At 41.4% G+C, this 20,502-nt stretch overlaps 1 protein-coding gene across 2 annotated transcripts in view; it reads right to left on the bottom strand.

Annotated features, from left to right (window-relative positions):
- Positions 1-20,502, bottom strand: part of igsf21a (immunoglobin superfamily, member 21a) — a 336,305-nt gene that overhangs the window by 127,717 nt on the left and 188,086 nt on the right. For both annotated transcript variants that reach the window (XM_066671813.1, XM_066671814.1), the window contains exon 3: positions 1,981-2,102. In XM_066671813.1, coding sequence (XP_066527910.1) covers positions 1,981-2,102 — 122 coding nt within the window. The remainder of the gene's footprint in view (positions 1-1,980; positions 2,103-20,502) is intronic.

Raw genomic sequence — 20,502 nt, 5'->3', positions numbered from 1 at the left:
TGTTTTTTAACAATCCATTTCTTATTCTGCGTGACAGCTCATTTCCTCAAGAAAAAAAAAATAAATAAATAAATAATAAAAACCTGAGTGTTAAACATGACAGCATTCCAGCGCAAATTGAAATTCCGTTTCTTGACCGAGTCCGCCTCTCTGAAAACCCTCAAGACTCTCCGGTGGGATCTGGGATTCATTGTTGAAGGTGTTTGCAAAATTAATTTGTTGAGGTTTGAATCTTTAATAAGAGTCAGGATGTTAGCAATGCGATGTCTTCCTCTGTCGCCCGTCTCTCTCAGTCGATATGACAGTTCGGCTCTTTGTTTGGGAGCCGCCGGTGCCCAAAAGGAGAAGGTTCACAGCTCGAGTTGTCAATCAAAAACAAAAGCGCATCTCTGTAAGGTACCACCATCCCCACACACACACACACACACACAGACACAAACACACAGACACACACGCTCCGCCGTTCATCATCGTCACCTCGTGTTCCTGCCTGGTCCTTGGAGATGGAGGCACTTTTGGCGAGATATTAGAGGCCTGCTACTTTTGGCCGAAGGCATCCAGCCCATCCTTCAGGAGGTCTCCCCAGTTCACAGAGAGCTGCCGGTGTTCACGTATATCCTGTCTTTACACAGCACCCTAAAGGGACCACTAGGTTGTCAGTCATGAAGTATACAGGCTGTGGTTACAACATGTGATGTGTGTGTGTGTGTGTATTTGAGGCATCCATGGAGCAGAAGGTAAAATAAGTGCAAGTGTATGTTGTATATGAAACCCTACCAGAGCAACACACATTAAGAGCAGCTGAGAATCAGGGCCAATTATGATGTCATAATGGTTTATTTCTTTATTTGTGTGTGTGTGTGTGTGTGCTTTGGGGGGTGGGGGTTGGTTGGTGTTGGGTATCTACCAGAATTGGTCCAAGGATGGAACACCAGTGATGTGGTGAATGTGATGTGAGACAGGGGCTGATCATGTATAGGGCCTTGGGCTTGTGCAGTGTTTGTGGCAGTGGAGTGAGAATGAGTGGAAATGCGCATGAAATATCCTGCCCTCGCACTTTCCTAACACCAGCCAGAGGAAGAGGAGACTTTGTAGTGTGTGTGTGTGTGTGTGTGTGTGTGTGTGTGTGTGTGTGGAGCGTCAGACTGCCTCGCTGCTTGACTCCGCGGCGCTGAGCATTGTGTGAGATGGAGAGGTCAATGCAGGTGCTCTCCTGCTGCTGCTTGTGGTGCGGCTGTCAATTTACCTCCTGCCGAGGAGGAGTGTTTGTTCATGTGTTTGTGTGTGTGCCTATGTGTGCTGTTTTGTGTATGTGTATGTGTGTGTGTTTGTGTGTGTGTGTGTGCGCCAGTCTTGCAGCAGTAAAGGAGTGTATTCCAGTGCTATACAGGAACACCTCTGCACTGCATGGCAAGAGAGAGACTTTGAATTCTCTCTCTCTCTCTCTCTCTCTCTCTCTCTCTCTCTCTCTCTCTCTCTCTCCCTTTTTGTCTCAGTTTCTCTAATGTATCTTTCTTTCTTTCTTTCTTTCTATCTGTTTCTTTGTTACTTTCTCATGCTGTCTCTTTCTACCCTTCTCTCTCTCTCTCTCTCTCTCTCTCTCTCTCTCTCTCTCTCTCTCTCTCTCTCTCTCTCTCTCTCCCACTCTCATTCCCTGTCTCCCTTTCTCTCTTACTGAGGGGCTTTGAGTGTGTTTTTTGCAGTGCCTTGTGGGCCTGAAGCACTGCCATTGGTAAGCCAAGGTTACCTGGGAAACATCACTTCCAGGGTTATATAAACACACTACCACACAGCCACACACACAATGGAATGAGACTGAACTCTCTCTTTCTCTCTCTCTCTCTCTCTCTCTCTCTCTCTCTATATATATATATATATATATATATATATATATATATATATATATATATATATATATAATTCATTGTACCTTGTATACGGTAGTGTAGAATAGTGAAAGCAGTGAATAAGAGATCTTACCGAACTGTCGACTGATACACCAGGTCTTCTCGTCTGCGGTAGTCCTCCATGTGGGAGTAATTGGTATTAAACATAGCGTCATATGTGAAAATCTTCTGCTTAATGGTGCCGCCATCTGTGACCTGTCGAGAACAAAAGGAAAGACCTCGGTAAAATGTCTCTCTAATCTATTCCCCTGGATGTCACACAGGCCAGAATATATCACATGGCCATACGAGTGGATCTAGACAACAGCTCTATAAGAGTCACCATGGCCACAGGCAAACTTAGTACTCAAGCTTTCAATTACCTCATTGATCCGTTCAGCGCTATTAACAGGCTATTTTTAAAGAGCTGATGGAGGGTGGCATCAGATTGCCTCTGCTAATCTGGTTGGACGTGTTGAAGCAAGTAATAAGGCGCAGGTTAGAGTAATATTTGGGCAACGAGTCAACTACAAATGTATGTGATCAGATTTTTTTTCAGGCTGTTACTACATTTGAAGCCAGTGCCATTTAAAAAAAAAAAAAAAAATAGGTGATGTTTAGTCATCATTTGGAAGCTCTCCTGTCTGATTGGGAGGTGGAAAAAAAGTCCAGTGTTTATACTTAGCCCTGGCTCTGTTAATGGGAAACAAACTAAAGCTGTTCTCTTTGTTTTCAACCATGGCTGAGAAACAGTATCTGGAGATGTTGCAAATGTTTAAAAGCAAGAAAAGAGATGAGGATGTTGCTCTATTTCTGCTCTATAATTGTGTATTATTGACTTATATTTGCTGTTACTGTTACATTACTAAGATGGAACTTTCTTCAAATTTAGGATGAAATAAAACACAGACTGAAAGTGCTACAAAACTAAACAGCTTAAGTTACAAATTGGTTTTTTGTAACTTTTTTAAATCAAAAAGTGAATAAAATGTACTCAAATATTACGTTCCACCATAAAAGATTCACCAAGCTACAATTCAAAATTTGGGAGAGTGTAGATAACTTGCATGGAAGTTATTGTATACCGAGAGTGCTACAAATCACAACCACTTAACTTACGAATGAGTTTAAGTAATTCAAACAGTAGAAAAACAAAAACAAACAAACAAACAAATAAAGAACCTTTAAACATTCAGCGAACAAGCTACAGTTTCTTACTCAAACATACCCTTCCATCTTAAAAGATGTGGAGCTTCGGAATGAACACAAAAGTTGGGGTAGGGGTGTTGTATTTCAGTGAAAACATTAGCTCTCCAAATACTTCTCCAAATACTTCAAGGTCATGCAGTGTCATAGGAAACACACACAGACATAGGGAAAACACCCCAAACTCTTCACACGCAGTGACCCAAGGTAAAGACCCAAGTGCTCTGTTGCAGCAAATTGAGTTGCACCCGAAAGGAGGCTTATGTTAAATGTAAGTTGTAAGCCAGAAAGTAACCTCAAAACCTTCCCAGTCGCAACCATCCTGAAGCCTCAGTGTTGTTTGTAGTTTTTCTAAATTAGATTTTTGCTCTGGCATGGGATCGATTTCTCTGCACTTTTGTAAACTTTATCCTCCCTCCAGACTCTCTCTTTAAGTAGCCTCGAGTCAGGCGAGCGCCTCGGCCCACTGCTCTAATCATGACTGATGCCTGCACCAGGTTTCATTGGTGGCTAACAGTCCACGGCTCACAGGAGCTAATGAAATGCGACGAGGTACGATGGAGGAGAGGGGTATTCAACGCACTCCTCGCTCAATTCATCGCTTTCTTTCCTGACGAGCACCTTTCTAGGCTAATATCCGCAAGGGGGAAGACAGCGGCTTGCCTTCCAAATGAGAGAGAGAGAGAGAGAGAGAGAGAGAGAGAGAGAGAGAGAGAGAGAGAATGGAAGGAAATGGCAACAGTGACAGGATTTTAATGGGAGTGTTAATGCTCCGTTTGCAAGCTGAGGAAATCTTCACATTGATGAAACAGATGACATCGTTCTCACTTTAATCCAATTCCCACTTTATTAGAAGCTCCTCGCTTGTAGCCCTTAGGGGTGTACATTTCAACTGTAGCTCATTTGTTGATAAATGCCTTATGTGAGTTCTCCTGTGGTCAGTTGGATGCCATTCCTCCCACAGAGCATTGGTGAAGTCAGGCTGAATGTTGAGTTATGAATCACAAAACCCACTCTGTCACATCCCGAAGGTATAAATTGTGTCTATCACTGCCCCACAACCCAACACTTCCAATCAATCTTGGTGATCTTAGGCTTATTACAGGTGTTCTATAGCATCCTATTTAATTGTATGCTTTTTCTGTGCCACAACAAGTGTGGGCTTGAGGGTTAAAACCCCTGTATTAGGCTGAGGCTGAGGTTTCTTTCTTGGCTCAGTAAAATTATCAAAGTACTGTGTAGATATTAAACAGTATGAAAATGTAATATCACAATTACAGTGGCCAAAATGATCACAGTTATTATTCATTCATTGTCTGTAAGCACAATCCAGTTCAGCATTGCGGTTGGTCTGAAGTCTACCTGGAATCACTGAGTGCAAGCTAGAAACACACCCAGGAGGGGGCGCCAGTCCTTTCCAGGGTGACACACACTCACACATTCAGTCACACACTCACACTTATGGACACTTTTGAGTCATCAAAACACCTACCAACATGTTTTTTTGGACGACTGTGGGAGGAAACCGGAGCACCCGGAGGAAACCCACACGGACACGGGGAGAACATTTTCACATTTTATACTGAACATAATTGAAATTAGCAGTACTAATTTAAATATATTTTAAACAAATAGATCTAAATGAATAATGAATTCTGCAGGCTTGTTTTTATTTATTTATTTGCTGGTATGCCTTATGTAAAGTAAGAAAATCGTATTCATTGTCTGTGATCAAGTAATTATACATTTTAAACCCTCAATATTGTTTTTTTTCTGAAAATATTTGCTGAGCAATCAATATTAAGAGATATTTGAAAGAGATATTTCAGCTATTTCAAATAGCCTCTAGAGCACAAAGGAGAATGCTTTAGAACGTAACATTAATACATTTAAGGTGGACCTTAATGCTAATGCTGGTGGCAGAAAGTTACCATGCTCTGTCAAAGGCAAAAAAACTACTTTTTTTACAGTTTAATGTGGGGAAGAACACACTGAAATACAATTAGAGTGCCATTTAAGGTGGAACAAATAACTGCACTATTTAAGGTGGAATGGATGGCTAGTTTAAAATTCTGGTAAGATTTTAAAAATCAAAACAAATAATCAGCAATCAGGAATTTTACAGTGATTTACAATGAAACAGGTAACTGTTTTGTGTCTAAAAGGTATTCAAGGTATTAAGTCACAGCTTGTCTAACCTAGCAACGGTTGCCAAGACAAAGCATATATGCACATAGGGATTGGGTATAGGTGTAAGATTATGATAAACACAGCACATAAAATGGCCAATGAATGGACATAGGGAATATGGCATTAGCTTCTTCTTCTGTATTGGGACAAATAGTGAACAAAATAATTTGATGTGCTGAAATGGCTGATACTTGACTCTGTGACTATGAGTAGCATGGCTCTAATAACCCACTATCCTCTGGGAACATACACACACACACACACAACTCCAACAGCCAGCCCAGACAAACCTGGGGATATGTTGAATTCTAATTCCTCAAGCTACTCACACGACAGAGTTATGAATAAAGGCAACGCAGAGGGTAAACGTTTCAAGGGCAAGGGGTAATATTTACTCAGCCAGTGCATACTTTAAGTAACCAGAGATGGGTCCAGTCTCATTTGATTAATTTTGCTTTGGTAGCTCTACCTGCTGCAACTTTTCCTTCAAGTGTGAAATTACATGCACTTTCTTTTCCCCCAGCGCCCCCCGGGAGGGTCTCTGTCCTCAGCGGTGAACTTCTTGTTTCTAAACATGCACAGAAAGCTTTGTCATGTAAAGCCCAAGCAAAGAACTGCCACTGTCCACTGGGCTTCTACACTCTCTACTGGGACAAGCCAAAGACTTTTAATTGCTTCTAATGCTTTTGATTTGCTGAAACTAGACCCTACTTTGAGCATTTAAGTAACCTTGCCATATATTTTGAGCTGCAGAGGAGTACAATCCTGTTATGTAAGTAGTTTTCACATCACTCAGTTTATTGACCGCATAAGTTTGGATTTTCATGTTTGCATTTTACCCAAAACCAAGCTTAAGACAGGGAAGATAAAACCTGGGAAGCTTAGGGAGGAGGATTTTGGAGAATAGTGTTAGGCTTTTATTTAGGTTTAGGGTTAGGGTCATGTTTTGGGGATGTTTAAGACTATATTTTTTTCACACTATATTGGCAGAAATTTATTTTTCAATGTGCAAAGGCACATATCTTACAAAAGGTCATTGCCAGGATTTGTAAATAGTCTACGAATGGTATGTGGATATGTGGAAACACCACATGAAAAAGCAGCTTTAAAGCTTTTCCTAAACCCAACTGTGAACTTAAACCTAGTCTTAGCCCTAACTCTGAACCCCTAAGAGAACCTAACTGCCAAGCTTGGAAAAAGTTAGAAAAGCAGTGTTTTGTGTTTTTGGAATTCTATTGATAACAGTAATATAATATTAAAAAAAAAAAAAAGAAAGAAAATAAAACTGTGTAACAGTGCCCCAGTGGATGGTTGATGAGGAGTCCCTAAGTGAACATATAATAAGCACAGAAAACACAGTGTAAATTTTTTGTAGTTATGAATTTGTAGTATATTTACATCTGAAAGTGCGGAAATCCACAGACACAAACAGTACAAAAGAGTCTTATTGTAAGAGGTCTGGCTGGGGTGAGGCTGCCTGCTAAGCCACCCCCAGTCACTAGAGGGAGACAGAGAGACTCTTAATTTGGGGCAATTGGTTCCACCTGGGCTACTCCTATTTAAGGGAAGCCAACGCACACCTCAGTGCTCAGTCTTGGGTTTCTCTTTTCAGAGTGCTGTGCCAGTCTGGCTGGTAATTTGGTAAAGGCTCTTGAGTTTTCTCCTGGGTCTCTCTATCTTCTGTTTCTCCACCAGCGCTTTCTCTCTGGTTTCTCCTGGGATTCAATATTATCTTTTCTTTACCATTTTTTTAGTATAAGTAAATAATTAGAAATTAGTTGTGTTCTATCTTTAATTTCTTTTGTCTCATCTGGTTCCTCCCTTTTGTTTTGGGAAGCTCTCTTGCCTTTGTTTTCTTTTGCTCAATTCTGAGCTGATCAGTTTTCCCCTGACATCTTAAGTTTTCCTCTCGTGTTTCATTTTGTCTTGGTGTTCCTAACTTCCAGAGGGGTTGTTTGTCTGTCTCTGCACTTGAGGCCTATTTCTCTAGTGTCCTGTTGGTGGCTTGCCCTGTTTCAATCCACCCCTGGGTGAGCTGCCCCATTATACTTAAGGTAAAATTTGTATTAATAACGGAAGAGACAGAGGTGACAGAGTGACAGTGAGGTTAGAAATATTTGTCACAGGAAACTTTAAGGCAGAGAGAAGGCTTTATAAAAAGTGGCATGTGTAGGATTTGTGTGTGTGGTCATTTACTCAGTTATTTCCTAATCTCCATTTCAATGGCGTCACTCCATGCCAACGCACATACCAGGTAATGCCAAGTATAATCAGTGTTCAGCATTTGCTAGTTTAAAGGAGCAATCTGTGCGATATTTACTGTACTTAGTCATAAAATATCCAGGGTGTGTGATCATAGATTAAGGAAACAGTCAAAGCTGAGACACTACTGCCGCTGACAGCGTTTTGCGAAAGCAGTATATTCTCTTTGAGAAGTGGCCAGTCCGGTGCAGAACTCTTATGATCCTGCCCTCTGAGGTCCTGCCTGTGATCCTTCCCTCCATCCAATCATTTTACAGTTCACCGTGTGGACAGGTCCACAAACAGTGTCTCGTAGCCATGAAATGACCAAGTGAACAGAGTTAATGTTATATTTTACCGGACCCAAAAAGCCCCACTGCCCTCCTAAAAATCTCCTTTACAAGAGACGGAGAAAAATGAGAGGAAATACTGGCCTTATGTTTGAAAATTGGAGGCAGTTTACAAGTAGCAACGCTACAAAGCCAGAGCCAGAGCTGACTATATTTCTCCTGAACTGGTAACAGCATATCATTTATGAAAAAAATATAGAAGTACATATGCCTATGTATAGATTAAAAGAAGTAAAAGCCATATGTTTTATTTTTATACAAAGAGTGAGGCATAGCAACATTTGAAAAGTGTTAGGACTGTTTTGTGTTTTATACGAAGGTGAATAAAAACCTGATTGAAAAATGTAAATACCATTGTTTGTTTTAAAGAAACTGAAGCAGATTAATTTGTGTTGCTCTATGGTGTGTGTTTAAACAAAAGAAGGACTAAAAATTGTATTTGAAAAGCCTCACATATTCACCTATTTAAAGTGGAACATAAATCAAGCTTTGTAGTACACAGCAAATATAAGCGTTTCTATAGTAGGTAGATGTTTTAGTGACACAATGTGCACTTGGTTGTGTGTTTAAAAATGGATAAAATGGGAAATAAGTGTTTAAAAATGTTTTCTTTATAAACCTAGCGCTAGCTTTGGCTTTTGAAGTGGAACGGAGAATTCAAGAACCTGGTGAGTAATGACATTAGGACTTGTAAGTCAGCACATGTAAGGTGAAACGAGATGTTTGACTACGAAAATTGTGGATAAGAAGATCTGCCTCCTAAATGACGTTTATGGTGGAAAGGAAAGTCGATAAGTAACACCAGCCTTGAGTCGAAATAATATTTCAGCTGGATTTGGACAGAAAAGACTAGTAAATGCAGGGAAATTTTGGCCGAGTATTCACAATTTTTGCGTAGGTAGATCTTTTAGTGAAATGATGAACACACTTCTGTGTAAATCTGATGATTATAGCACATTCTTCTTAGCGTTTACGGCCCAAGTTCTCAAACTTGCCTCTTGCTTGTTCATTTAGTTTTTCTCAAACTGGCAACATGTTCCAGTTTCACTTCTAGGGAGGAGGGGGAGGAGGCAGACAGCTCTCTCCACTGTTTTGAAACTGTATTAGCAATTTTAAAGGCTTGGTGTCAGTAGTACATATTGCTCCTTTAATGTGGTGGGGGTGTTTTGTTTTTGTCTCATTTATTCATTCATTTCAGTCACATTTTTGATCCAGATTTTGGTGAGGTTAGGAAGCAATGAGGGCAAGGCACCAAGCTATCAAACTACATAGAATACACTCACAGCCTTACATCTGTGGATAATTTCATACACTCACCCAGTCACTCACACCTGTGCACAATTAAACATATCCAACCCACCTACTAACACATGTTTAGATTGTGTGAATCTGTGGGGAAAATAAGATACATTTCGAAACACATTTAAGTGCTTTTTTCAGTGTGCTTTCTATAAAGATTGTCTGACCTAGCAACAGTCGCTATGGCTGAACACATTGTTTACCCACACATTGTCTTATTTGGGGACTTAGAAACTTATATCATGGATATGGATACGTTTGGTTGGTGACACAGTGGGGTTTCAATCTCCAGTAGCAGTGCCTTGTCTGATCCACTTGCACCAGCACAATAGATACTAACATATCACCACCACGTCAATGTCACTGCAGCGCTGATCCACCACCCAAATAATTCCTGTTTTGTGGAGGTCATGTAAGGGTCTTGAGCATTGAAGATTAGTGTGAATAGTGCAGTTCTCTGTAGAGGATATCAAACAAATATGATTTCACTATTTACGTCATACACTTAACTGATTAAAACTGCAGCAACCTTCAGTTTAAAACACCACCTAGTGTCCCGGGTTCACCGTGTGCCCCATGCATGATGCATGTTGTGATGAATCACAGAGCGAGAGAGTGAGTAATTACTGTACTGTTTGGCAGATGACGTAGTGGATGTGTTTCTTTGAAGTGACGGCTCCCGGAGGCAAAGGCAGGCGAGTCAAAGTTTGCCTCGGGAAGTCGATCTGGCACCGACCCTCAGGCTCAGACGCCTATTACAGCCATCTGCTCGTCTCTTTAAGCGCTGTCGCCTCGGCCATGCCGTCTCGCCACCCGGTATACAGCGAGGTGACGGCGCAGAGGTCAGCCACTAAAAGCAAAGCCGTGTTTGAAAATGTTTGTTTTCCCCATCAGCCCAAAGCTGGCCACTATTATGGCTGTCTGTAATAAGGGCTTTACAGTCACAGTGAAAAGAAATGATATGACATTGCTCAGAGGAAAACAAAGTGGGAAGCCAAAGTGCTTTTCCCACATACACAAAAAAATAAAGTCCCTAATAGTGAACTCTTGCTACACCATGAATCAAAAAAGTGTTCACAATCTCTTAAATGAGTTTTTAAGGGCAGTCTCTGTGGACACGTACAGGTAAACCTCCAGGGATTCTGGGTAATGGGTTTGATCCTCACATCAGGTAATTTTCTATGAAGAGTTTGGCGTGTCCTCCCAATGTGGAACCAGTCCGGTAACCAGAAAATTAGTTCTCAGCTGGAACCAAAGAAGAGGAGGTTCGTCAGGATGAACTATAGTGTTGTCTGTGGGCATGTTGAGCTAAGGAAGCTCCAGAAAGAGCTCAGAGCCTCAAATAGTGTTATCACACAGTAGAGCAGGACAGAGTCTTTTGCAGCATATATAAGAATGTCCTTCATTTGTGGGTGCTTGTGTTCAGCGTGACATGAGGTGGGTTGGCTATTTTTTCCCCTGTTCACAAGCTCTGTGAAACTCTGCAACATTTACACAAGTGTGTCATATATCAGTATGATCTGAACCTGCTGTAAACAGTGGATTAACCATCACTCTATCCTGAATCTGTTCATGTTTGGCACAGAATCTAGTCACAGTGACAATCACTGATGAAACATCCTTGTGTCTGTATGGGTTCCCTCCAGATGCTCAGGTTCCCTCCCACAGTCTAAAAACATTTTCCACTGCTGTGTGTGATGCCCTGAGATGGTGTGTTCCTGCCTTGCACCCATTGATTCTGCTCTCAATTCTTTTCTTGAGGAATTGTTTACAGAAGATGTAAAGAAGATAAACTTGGCAAGATTTTCCTTCTCGGTTGTTATCATGTTTGTATCCAGCTCGGGTCTTCAGCTTTTGACTGGTAACTAAAATCTAGACTAAAATGACAGCAAGGGAAAGCAATCAAGCTAATCAGATTTTTGTCAGACTTTGCCAAACCCAAGACCACTGAGAAAAAAGCCATAAATTTTGGGTAATTGCAGGACCGCATGAGGCGACTCGTCCCAGTCTGCTGCGAAATGAGGATTCGTCCGTGTTTGTTCAAGTGCATATGAAAATATTCGATAAGCAGCAGGACTAGGAAAAATAATAAAAAAATAAAAATCAGCAATCACATCACGAGTGGAGGATGGTGGGCCAGAGCAGAGGTTATTACATTCTCGCAGAAAAACACAAGCAAGCGAATGGAGAGACAACCTCCACTTCTGGAGAGGAGCAGGATGGAGGGATTGCAGGGAAACAAAAGAAGCCTCTTTGACAGGGTAAATAACAAAGCCAAACAATAGCTTGCGTAGGTAAACAAGGACGCAAAACACAGAACACTGTGATTTTTCACACTGTTGGTGCGTGGTCAGGTCAGAGATCAGCCACTGTTGACGATTCCTTTGACACTATTTATAGTTCTGCTCCACCACTGTAGACGTAAATGGGTGCAAATGGAAGAAAAAACAGTCAGCGGCTTTGTTCCCGTGTCTGATGGAAGACCTGCTGTGAATGGAGAGCAAGTAGGAGTCAAAAAGGCAGGTACACACTCTACACTTTCAACCATGATGCTGTCATCACAGAGAACATCACAGATCATGAAAGAAGGCTCTGATCGTGACTTGAAATGAGAGTGGTAAGCTGTAAAAACACTTGCAGTGTTTCTTTATCAAAGAGGCAAGGAGCAGAAGACTCCACCAATATTGTGCTTTCATTATATGAACATTAATGACTATGTAAAAATATCTAGTGGCAAACACAAAAGAAATGGCACTGAATCAGCCGCAACATCACCATTTTTGCTTAGCCACTGTGTCCACAATATATTGACCGTAAAACAGCTGAATTCACTAGTCGTTGAATTCCACTGCGGGAATGGGTTTGGTCTTGAAATATATTGATTTTTGGCATCACTTCTTATAGTGTGACCTCCATAAACCTATAGGACCACTGCTGTCACATCTGGTTTACAAGTGTGGAATCAAAGAGGAGTGCGATCAAGCCATCTCCACTTAAAACCTCCTTCATTTAATTTGTCCCACTAATGAATTCCAAGCCTTTAATTAAGATGGACCTGGATCCCTGAAAGAAATGGTGTGCATCTCTATGGACCACGTCTCCTTGACTACAGAGGCCTACACCTGAATGCAGGCAGTGATGCTTTGGGGCGTGGATAAATTTGCTTTTTTCAAAGAAGAGGAAAAAAAAAGAGGGTCTCTTGGGGGAAGTGGGCATTTTGCTGGGGTCAGCCTTGTTGAATCTGGGCCATGAATATTATTTGTGTAAGGAGAAGAGGTTCTATGTTGTTATCATCCCCTTCTTGTTGCGTGTACAGTTATTGCACTGTAATTAATTATGTATAACTATGTAATTAATTATGTCATTGACACTAGTGCCTAGGACAGCGAAATAAAAACAATAACCAAAGCCGTGTAAGGGTTTATCTCGCTGTTTGTTGACTCCGTCTTATGTTTGTTTATGGTTTTGATGAGCGGTTTAAGATCCTCAGATAGGAAAATATATATTTGTCAGCAAAGCCTATGAAAAAATCATTCAGGCTTGGCTTGTAATATCATTTGAAAGACAGAAAGCTGATGTGAAAGAAAAAAAAGTATAGAAAAAAGATGGAGCAGCTTCAATCAGCTGGGCGGCGGCTGGAGGGTGGAGGGACGGCATGAAAGAGGGTGGAGTGATCTACCTTATGATCTGCACCACTCACCTCGGCACATTCCCAGGGTCATAGAGAGGCAGGGTTATTTATAGACCACCGCTGGACACACACACACACACACACACACACAAACACACACACAGAACGCTACTGTCTCAGGGCCTCTGACTTAATCTGAACATGACCCCGGATCACTTTCGCTGCCAGACAGATTATGCTGCTCTAAGAGGAAGCCTTGCCTTTTCCCTGCACCTATTGGCTGTTTGTTTGTTCATTTGTTTATACATTTACTTACCGACTCAACCCCTGGCTCATTATGTAAACAGGAAATACACTGTAAAAATCCAATAGTAAATCTTACATTCAATTACTGTTTTGTTTACAGCACTTTTCTGTTAAAAACACAGATATACACCTTAAATTATTGATAGCATTTACATAAAATTAGCACTGAGACTTTATTTTGCCATAAAACTAACATGTAAATAGTGTGACAAATGAGACAATGGAGAGTTATAGCCATATTTAGATACAGCCATAGCACACCAGTCAAAAGTTTGGACATATTTTCGTTTAATGGTTTCTCTTTGTTTTTTGATTATTTTCTACATTGTAAATGAATGTGGTAGACATTAAAACTATGAAGGAACAAATATGGAATTATGTAGTAAAGAAAAAAAAGTTAAATGAACCATTCATTCATTCATTTATCAGGGTTGTGGTGGGTCTGGAGCCTACCCGGAATCACTGGGCGCAAGGCAGGAACACACCCTGGAGGGGGTGCCAGTCCTTCATAGGGTGACACACACACTCACGCATTCACTCACACACTCTCATGTACGGACACTTTTGAGTCACCAATCCACCTACCAACGTGTGTTTTTGGACCGTTGGAGGAAACCCACGTGGACACGGGGAGAACACACCTTGTAGACAGTAACCTGGAGTGGGACTCAAACCCACAACCTCCAGGTCACTACCTGCTGAGCCACCGTGACGGCCTAAACGAATCAGAGCATGTTTTATACTTTAGACTCTTCAAAGTAGCCATCTTTTGCTTTGACGACGTTTGCACACTCTCAATGTTCTCTCAGTCCGCTTCATGAGGTCGTCACCTGGAATAGTTTTCGGTGAACAGTTGAGGCCTTGTCGAGAGTTGATTTGTAGAACTGCTCGCCTTCTTAATGTGTTTGAGACCATAACTGGGGTTGTGTAGAGGTAGGGGCTGGTACACAGTTCTCTACAGTGAATGGCCTTATTCCACCAATGACTAATATTTACACACAAGCAGAGCAGCCTGGACGGTGGGCCTTGTTTAGATAACGTAAGATGTTGCTCATGTCTGCAGACAACATTGGAGCTTTTAGTAGAGGCACTGTATGGAATATTTCCCCTTTCCATTATGATTTTTCCTTCCTTTCCGTAAACCTTCAGGGAAAATGAATGTGGAGCTGGAGCCCCGGCGCGGATCCGAAATGGGATGGGCCAATAAACGCTAGCGTCTGGCCACGAAGCGCCGGCGACATTCAGTAAACAGCCTCTGTTTGCCATTGACCTGGTTTCATCTTTATTTATTTGTTTGTTTGTTTATTTATTTATTTATTTTGTGTGGATGTATGTTTTTATTTATTTATTTTGGCCAGACCGACTAACACCGAGGATGAGAGCGAGGCAGGGAGCCAGACGGCGGAAATGGAATCGAAATGATGTGCCTCTACACAGGTATTTTTTGTGGACTGATTTAGAAAAGCGAAGTGGGGAGGGGAGGGGCGGGTTATTTGGAATTGGGGGGCAGGTATTGACTGCGGGCTGCTTCACCTGTTCACACTCTGGCTTAAGTCCAAACACACACACTCACCAGACAATAGAGCATTTGTGGGTTTAATAAGATTTATAGTCTGCCTTTTGAGTGATTCTTACAAATGATTGATAATCTTCCCCTCAAAAAATGAATGAGAGAGAAAGAGAGAGAGAGAGAGGAAGAGTGACCGAAGGACAGAGATGGAAAGAGTGAGAGAGAGCATGGGAGAATGAAGAGAAAGGGGGCAGAGAGAGACACTGAGGAAGCGTGAGAAAGAGGGAGAGTGTGTGAAAGAGGGAGAGGAATATACTGAGAGAGGCAGAGAGGAAGAGCAAGAAAGAAACAGAGAAGAGCGTGTGAGAGAAAAACAGTAAATGAGGGGCAGAGAGAAAAAGAGGGAGAGAGAGATGGAGTGGGAGAAAAAGGATGGAGAGTGAGAGGCAGAGAAGGAGAGAGAGAGAGAGAGAGAGAGAGAGAGGAAGAGTTAATGAGAAAGCAAGAGAAGGAGGATAAGGTCGAGGAAGAGGAGATGATCAGCTCTTTGTGCTCATCCCTCACGCGTCGACAAAGGCTCGGCTGCATGCTAATTTGCGCAATATTGTGCTCCTACAATGGGAACAATCACATTTCCTGAGGGAGCGGCCGCTTTTGTTCCGCGCTAGGTCCGCATCCAGCGCCTGGATGCATTAACTACAAGCAGCCGGCTGCGCGGCCTTGTGTATGCATGTCTCTATTTAAAGCAGCACTGTAATATCTGTATCTTAAATGTCCCGATGCTGCATCCTGATAGAAGACAATTTCCGATCGCAGCGGATGTGTCCTTCCACAGGATCTAGCTCTGAACAAATCCTTCCACCTCACCTGGGCACACTGGGAAACTAAATCTCTCTCTCTCACACACACACACACACACACACACAAACAAGCACTGACCAACAACCATCAGAGATGCATTACTTCCAAAAGTTATATAGAGTAGACCCAGTGATTAAAACCTCAAGCAGCACTGCTGTGTCTGATCCACTCATATCAGTGCTCACACACTTACCACGTCAGTGGCACTGCAGCATGCACCACCAAACAAAAAAACACCCGCTGTGGGGGTCCTGTAGGCATCCTGAGTGTTAAAGGACAGGTGGAAGGGAGCTAACAAAGTATGCAGAGAAACAGACATACAGTCTGCAGTTGTGGAACTACAGAAGCGCACCTTTAAGGTCAGTGAAGTTATTGCAATGGAGCGTGTATGTAGACCCAAGGAGGTGGTTATAATGTTATGGCCGATGTGTTGTGGCGTGTGTGCTCTTGTTCCGAGGCTGTGCAGATGGCGTGGGAGTGGTTGTATCAGCACACACTCACAAACACATCTACACACACCCACACTTGTCATCTCCGCCCCGTTGTGATCATGGAGAGAGGACTATGGCTGCTGCCAACTGAGACCACTGTGTCACACACACACACACATGTACGCTCTGTCCCGATGCGGTGGTGTCAAACCCCCGAAGACAAATTTTTGGAGGCGGATTTTATATAACGATGCGGTAATGAGGCGCATAAGCATGGCAAAACATTTATTCCTCATATTTATATCCATATGATGCGCCCTTCTCGCTCTCGCTGTCCAAAAGTGATGTGGAGACCGGCTGCATCTGTCACAGAGATGAAAACATGCGCAGTAATGAGGAGCCAGAGTGTGTGCTGTACATCCACAGCACTGGAGATGGCTATCAGGGTGGTGTGTGTGTGTGTTTGTGTGTCACATGCTCGCTGCATGCTCTTTCCCACTTCCGTTCCACTGTAAATGGGAAGGACTGAATCCTGATTGGCTGAGCTAGCAGATTAAAACCTCAAGGATTTGTGCTACTTGTGCTAACACAGCCCACAAAAATGAGGAGCGAGAGAATATTAAAGTGAGAGAGAGAGAGAGAGGTGAGGGAGGTGAAAAGGGGGCTGGGTGTTTGTGGTGGCCTTATTGCATAGCATTAGGTATAAAAACTTCTGACACCAAATATGTCTTGATCTTATTGATTTATTGACCTCTAGGGTCCCAGGTTCCTGGGTTCCATCCTTACGTTCACTGTGAGGAGTTTGGTGTGTTCTCCCTGTGTCTGTGCTGGTTTCCTCCAGTTTTCATTTTGGCAGCTAGTTTTAATTTTAGCCTAATTTCACTTGTAATTTTAATTGACAAAAATTGAATAACATTTTAGTCTAGATTTAATTTATATTTTTTGAGATATTAATTATTACTAACTTTCATAATCAACTTAAAATGTGTAACATAGAATAAATATTGCCACTTTTCCTTCAAATATATTTTGTATTTATTTAACGCTATGGTGCACTGCAGAAGGAGCTTTGAAACCGAGACTGAGTCGACTCCAAGACCTGCAACTCTGTGAATAACTGGCCTACAATTAACACCAGCGATGCCTAGACAACTGAATAATGAATGTTTTTGGGAGTGGACTCCTCTTCTTTATTGCAGCTGGTTGCTCTTGTCGACCTGAAAACCGGTAACAGCCAGAGTATTTTTCCTGTCTACATTTTCTGTTTTCACATTTTTAATTAGTGTTAATATGTTGAAAGATATTTTGTCAATGTTGTCATCTTCAAATGATTATTTTTATTTAGTTCTCATATCATGTTTTTAATAGGTTTCCGTTAAGTGAAGTAAAGTGTGTGTGTGTGCTCTGGTTTCCTCCCACAGTCTGTAAACACATGTTGAAGTGGTCTGGCTGTGTGTAACTGTCCACAGATGTGAGTGAGTGATGTATTTATGCTCAGTAAACCCAGGCTGAATCTGGAAGCCTTCGCATTAGATGAATAAATGTGTTTCAAAGTTTTAAGCTTCATTTCCCACCAGATAAATATCAAAAAACATAAGAATATTAAAAATACAGTTATTTGCCAAACTTTTAAGCACCCGAGGAGAGAGAGAGAGAAAAAAAAAAAAAAAAATATATATATATATATATATATATATATATATATATATATATATATATATAATGTGTGGAATTCTCCAGTTGTAAAATCTTGTGGCAGCTAAACACTAGATTTCAAAGTCAACTGTCAGTAATATTATAACAAAGTGGAAATGATTGGGAACGACAGCAACTCAGCCACAAAGTGGTAGTCCACGTAAACTGACAGAGTGGGGTCAGCGGATTCTGAGGCTCATAGTGTGCTCAAGAACAATACGTAGAGAGCTTCATGGAATGGGTTTCCAAGGCTGATCAGCCATATCAAAGCATTACATCACCAAACACAATGCAAGAGGCAAAACTGAAGTTGATACATGTATGTTATTACATAAGCTTTACTGCTATAATCCATCTGTAACAGTTACTAATTCTTCAGTAGTTCCAATATGACTGTGCACCAGTGCACAAAGCAAGGTTCATGAAGACTAACCCGATCATCTTTGAGATGAATTACTGCGGAGACTGTGAGCCAGCCTTCATCCAACATTAGTGTCTGACCTCGTAAATACGCTTCTGGAAAAATGGTCAAAAACACACTCCTAAACCTTGTGGAACATTTTTATTTTTATCACCCAACACTCTTTCATTTTTAAACATGACCTCACATGCTGGGATTAACCCTGACACCAATCTTCATCACAGAAGGCTAGCTTTATTCTAAATTAATTCCTGTATCTTGGGGAACTCGTGTTTGCATGTAACTACTGTAAATTATACAGAGTGCATCTCTGTATCTCCCAGGCTTTGGCTGTAAAGCTCCTCGCTGATTGATCATGCAGATCGAGTCTGATTTGAATCCCGTGCCCCGCCCTGTTGAGGCCTCTGTCATCCGCCCAAGCTTTATTTTTAGAGTCTGCAGTCTGCGGATTATGTAATGTATGATTTTGTCTCCTCGTTGACTTAAGGCTTATGTAACACTTCAGTTTCCTTTTTTCCCCTCATTCTTGTGTGTGTGTGTGTGTGTGTGTGTGTGTGTGTGTGTGTGTGTGTGAGCCCTGCGTCACTATGCTGTGCGATGTTCCTGAGCCTTGCCAAGCCTCACCTAATTTGACAGGCAATGACAAGAAAGTGGGAGTTCACACTTGCAATTAACATGGTGGATGGAGGGAGGGATGGAGGAATGGAGGGAAGGAGGGATGGATAGAGGGGTGCGAGGGGGACTGCGTGGCCCCTGTCTGCAGGGAGCTAAAGCCTCAAGCTGGATGATCAGCTCCTGTCAGAGGCAGACAGACTGCGTCCCCCCGTCCCTGACTCAATGTCCTTAAGCAGTAGGTTAATGTATGTCCCAGACAGCGCTCGCTGGGCATTGCTAAGCAGCGCAAACTCACAACGGCACCCTTGATGAAGTCACTGAAGTCCGTCCGCCTTGATTTATCTGCTCAGCCACTGGGAAACCAAGGCAGCCAAGCACTCTGCACTTGTCTCAGAGATTGCCAGGGGCTCAGTCTCATCCTTATGCTATCAGGGTTCGCCTACTGGATTAGACGAGATGGCTGCCATGGCTAAAATAGCCAATGGCATAGCCCGTTGTCTCACACTGAACTTTAAGTCCATGGTCTGGATGGTAATCACATTTATTCCATTTGCCTTTTCACTTTGAAAGGATTCAATGAGGTGGGACCTTGTGGCTAGAGTTTGGAGTTGAATTTTGTCTATTTCCATAAAGGACCTGGATGACCAGTGCATGCCAGGACATGTGTAGAAATGTAAGTGTTGAATGATAAAAGCAAACAGTATGCTTATTTATTTATTTATTTATTTGCTCTTGTTTCCTCCCAGAGTCAAAAATTGTCTGTCAATCTATCTACAAATTAATGTGTTACTGGAGCTACATAACTGACATAATATTTGAATCTGAATTTTGAATAGTTTAATTATATTTAATTAAATTTACCTGTTTAAAAACAAAACAATAATTATGTTCATATGGCATTTGATAAACATAAATATTGTTGTTGTTGTTGTTGTTGCCTAGTGTCAATAACTTTTCCAGCCCGGGTTGTTGACCTAAATATGATTGGCACCACTTTAAAATAAGACTACACTTATGCAGTTTTATAAATGGTTTTGTTCCATGTTATTAACTGGGTTATAAACACCTTATAGGTCATTAATAATCATTTGTAACAGTGATAGAAAGGGAAATAGTAACATCTTTATTGTCTGATACTGAAAGTTTCAGACTGAAAATATCAAGGCAAAGAATAAGCTCAGACCTGAGGATGTGGAACTAGCCATTTCACATGTTAATGTAAACATATAATTATTGTTCATATATGAAAATACACTTTGTTGGTGGTTAATTTGTTAGACGGTTAAACATGAATGTTAACAAATATGTGCTGGAGATGACAGGGTTAATGTCAACTGATGGATGAGACAAAGTGGGGTTTGTATCCGGCAAGATCTGAGGTTTAACCGTAGATGGTTCACTATTTGGCACACACCAGGTCACTCTTTTCATGTGAATATAACTGATTATTAATGACTATTAATATATGAACAACATAATGAAGTACTATTAATAAACAGATATTAAACATTTATAAACCTTTATAAGTGTAGTCTTATTCTTATTAAGTTGTACCAACTCTTTTTTTTACATTTTTATTTTAAGAGTTTAATTTTTGGACACACACACACAGACCCACACACACACACACACACACAAAAGCATTGTTAAAACTATGAAATGTATGAAATATGCAATTGAATGTTTAATATATCTAATGCCACATATGTATAAATCAAACACATTCAGATAAATATATTTCAGATTTACAACATCCAGGTTCAAATACTTACAACAGCTATTTAGCTCCATATGTGTGCTTCCCTGTGATGAGCTAGCACTCTCTCCATTATGTGCTTATACCTTGCGTCCTATGATTCC

The sequence above is a fragment of the Hoplias malabaricus genome, chromosome 5 (genome assembly GCF_029633855.1).
Source record: "Hoplias malabaricus isolate fHopMal1 chromosome 5, fHopMal1.hap1, whole genome shotgun sequence".
Lineage (NCBI taxonomy): Eukaryota > Metazoa > Chordata > Actinopteri > Characiformes > Erythrinidae > Hoplias > Hoplias malabaricus.
Note: the sequence above shows the minus strand (reverse complement) of the source record. Positions and strands in the feature narration are given on the sequence as shown.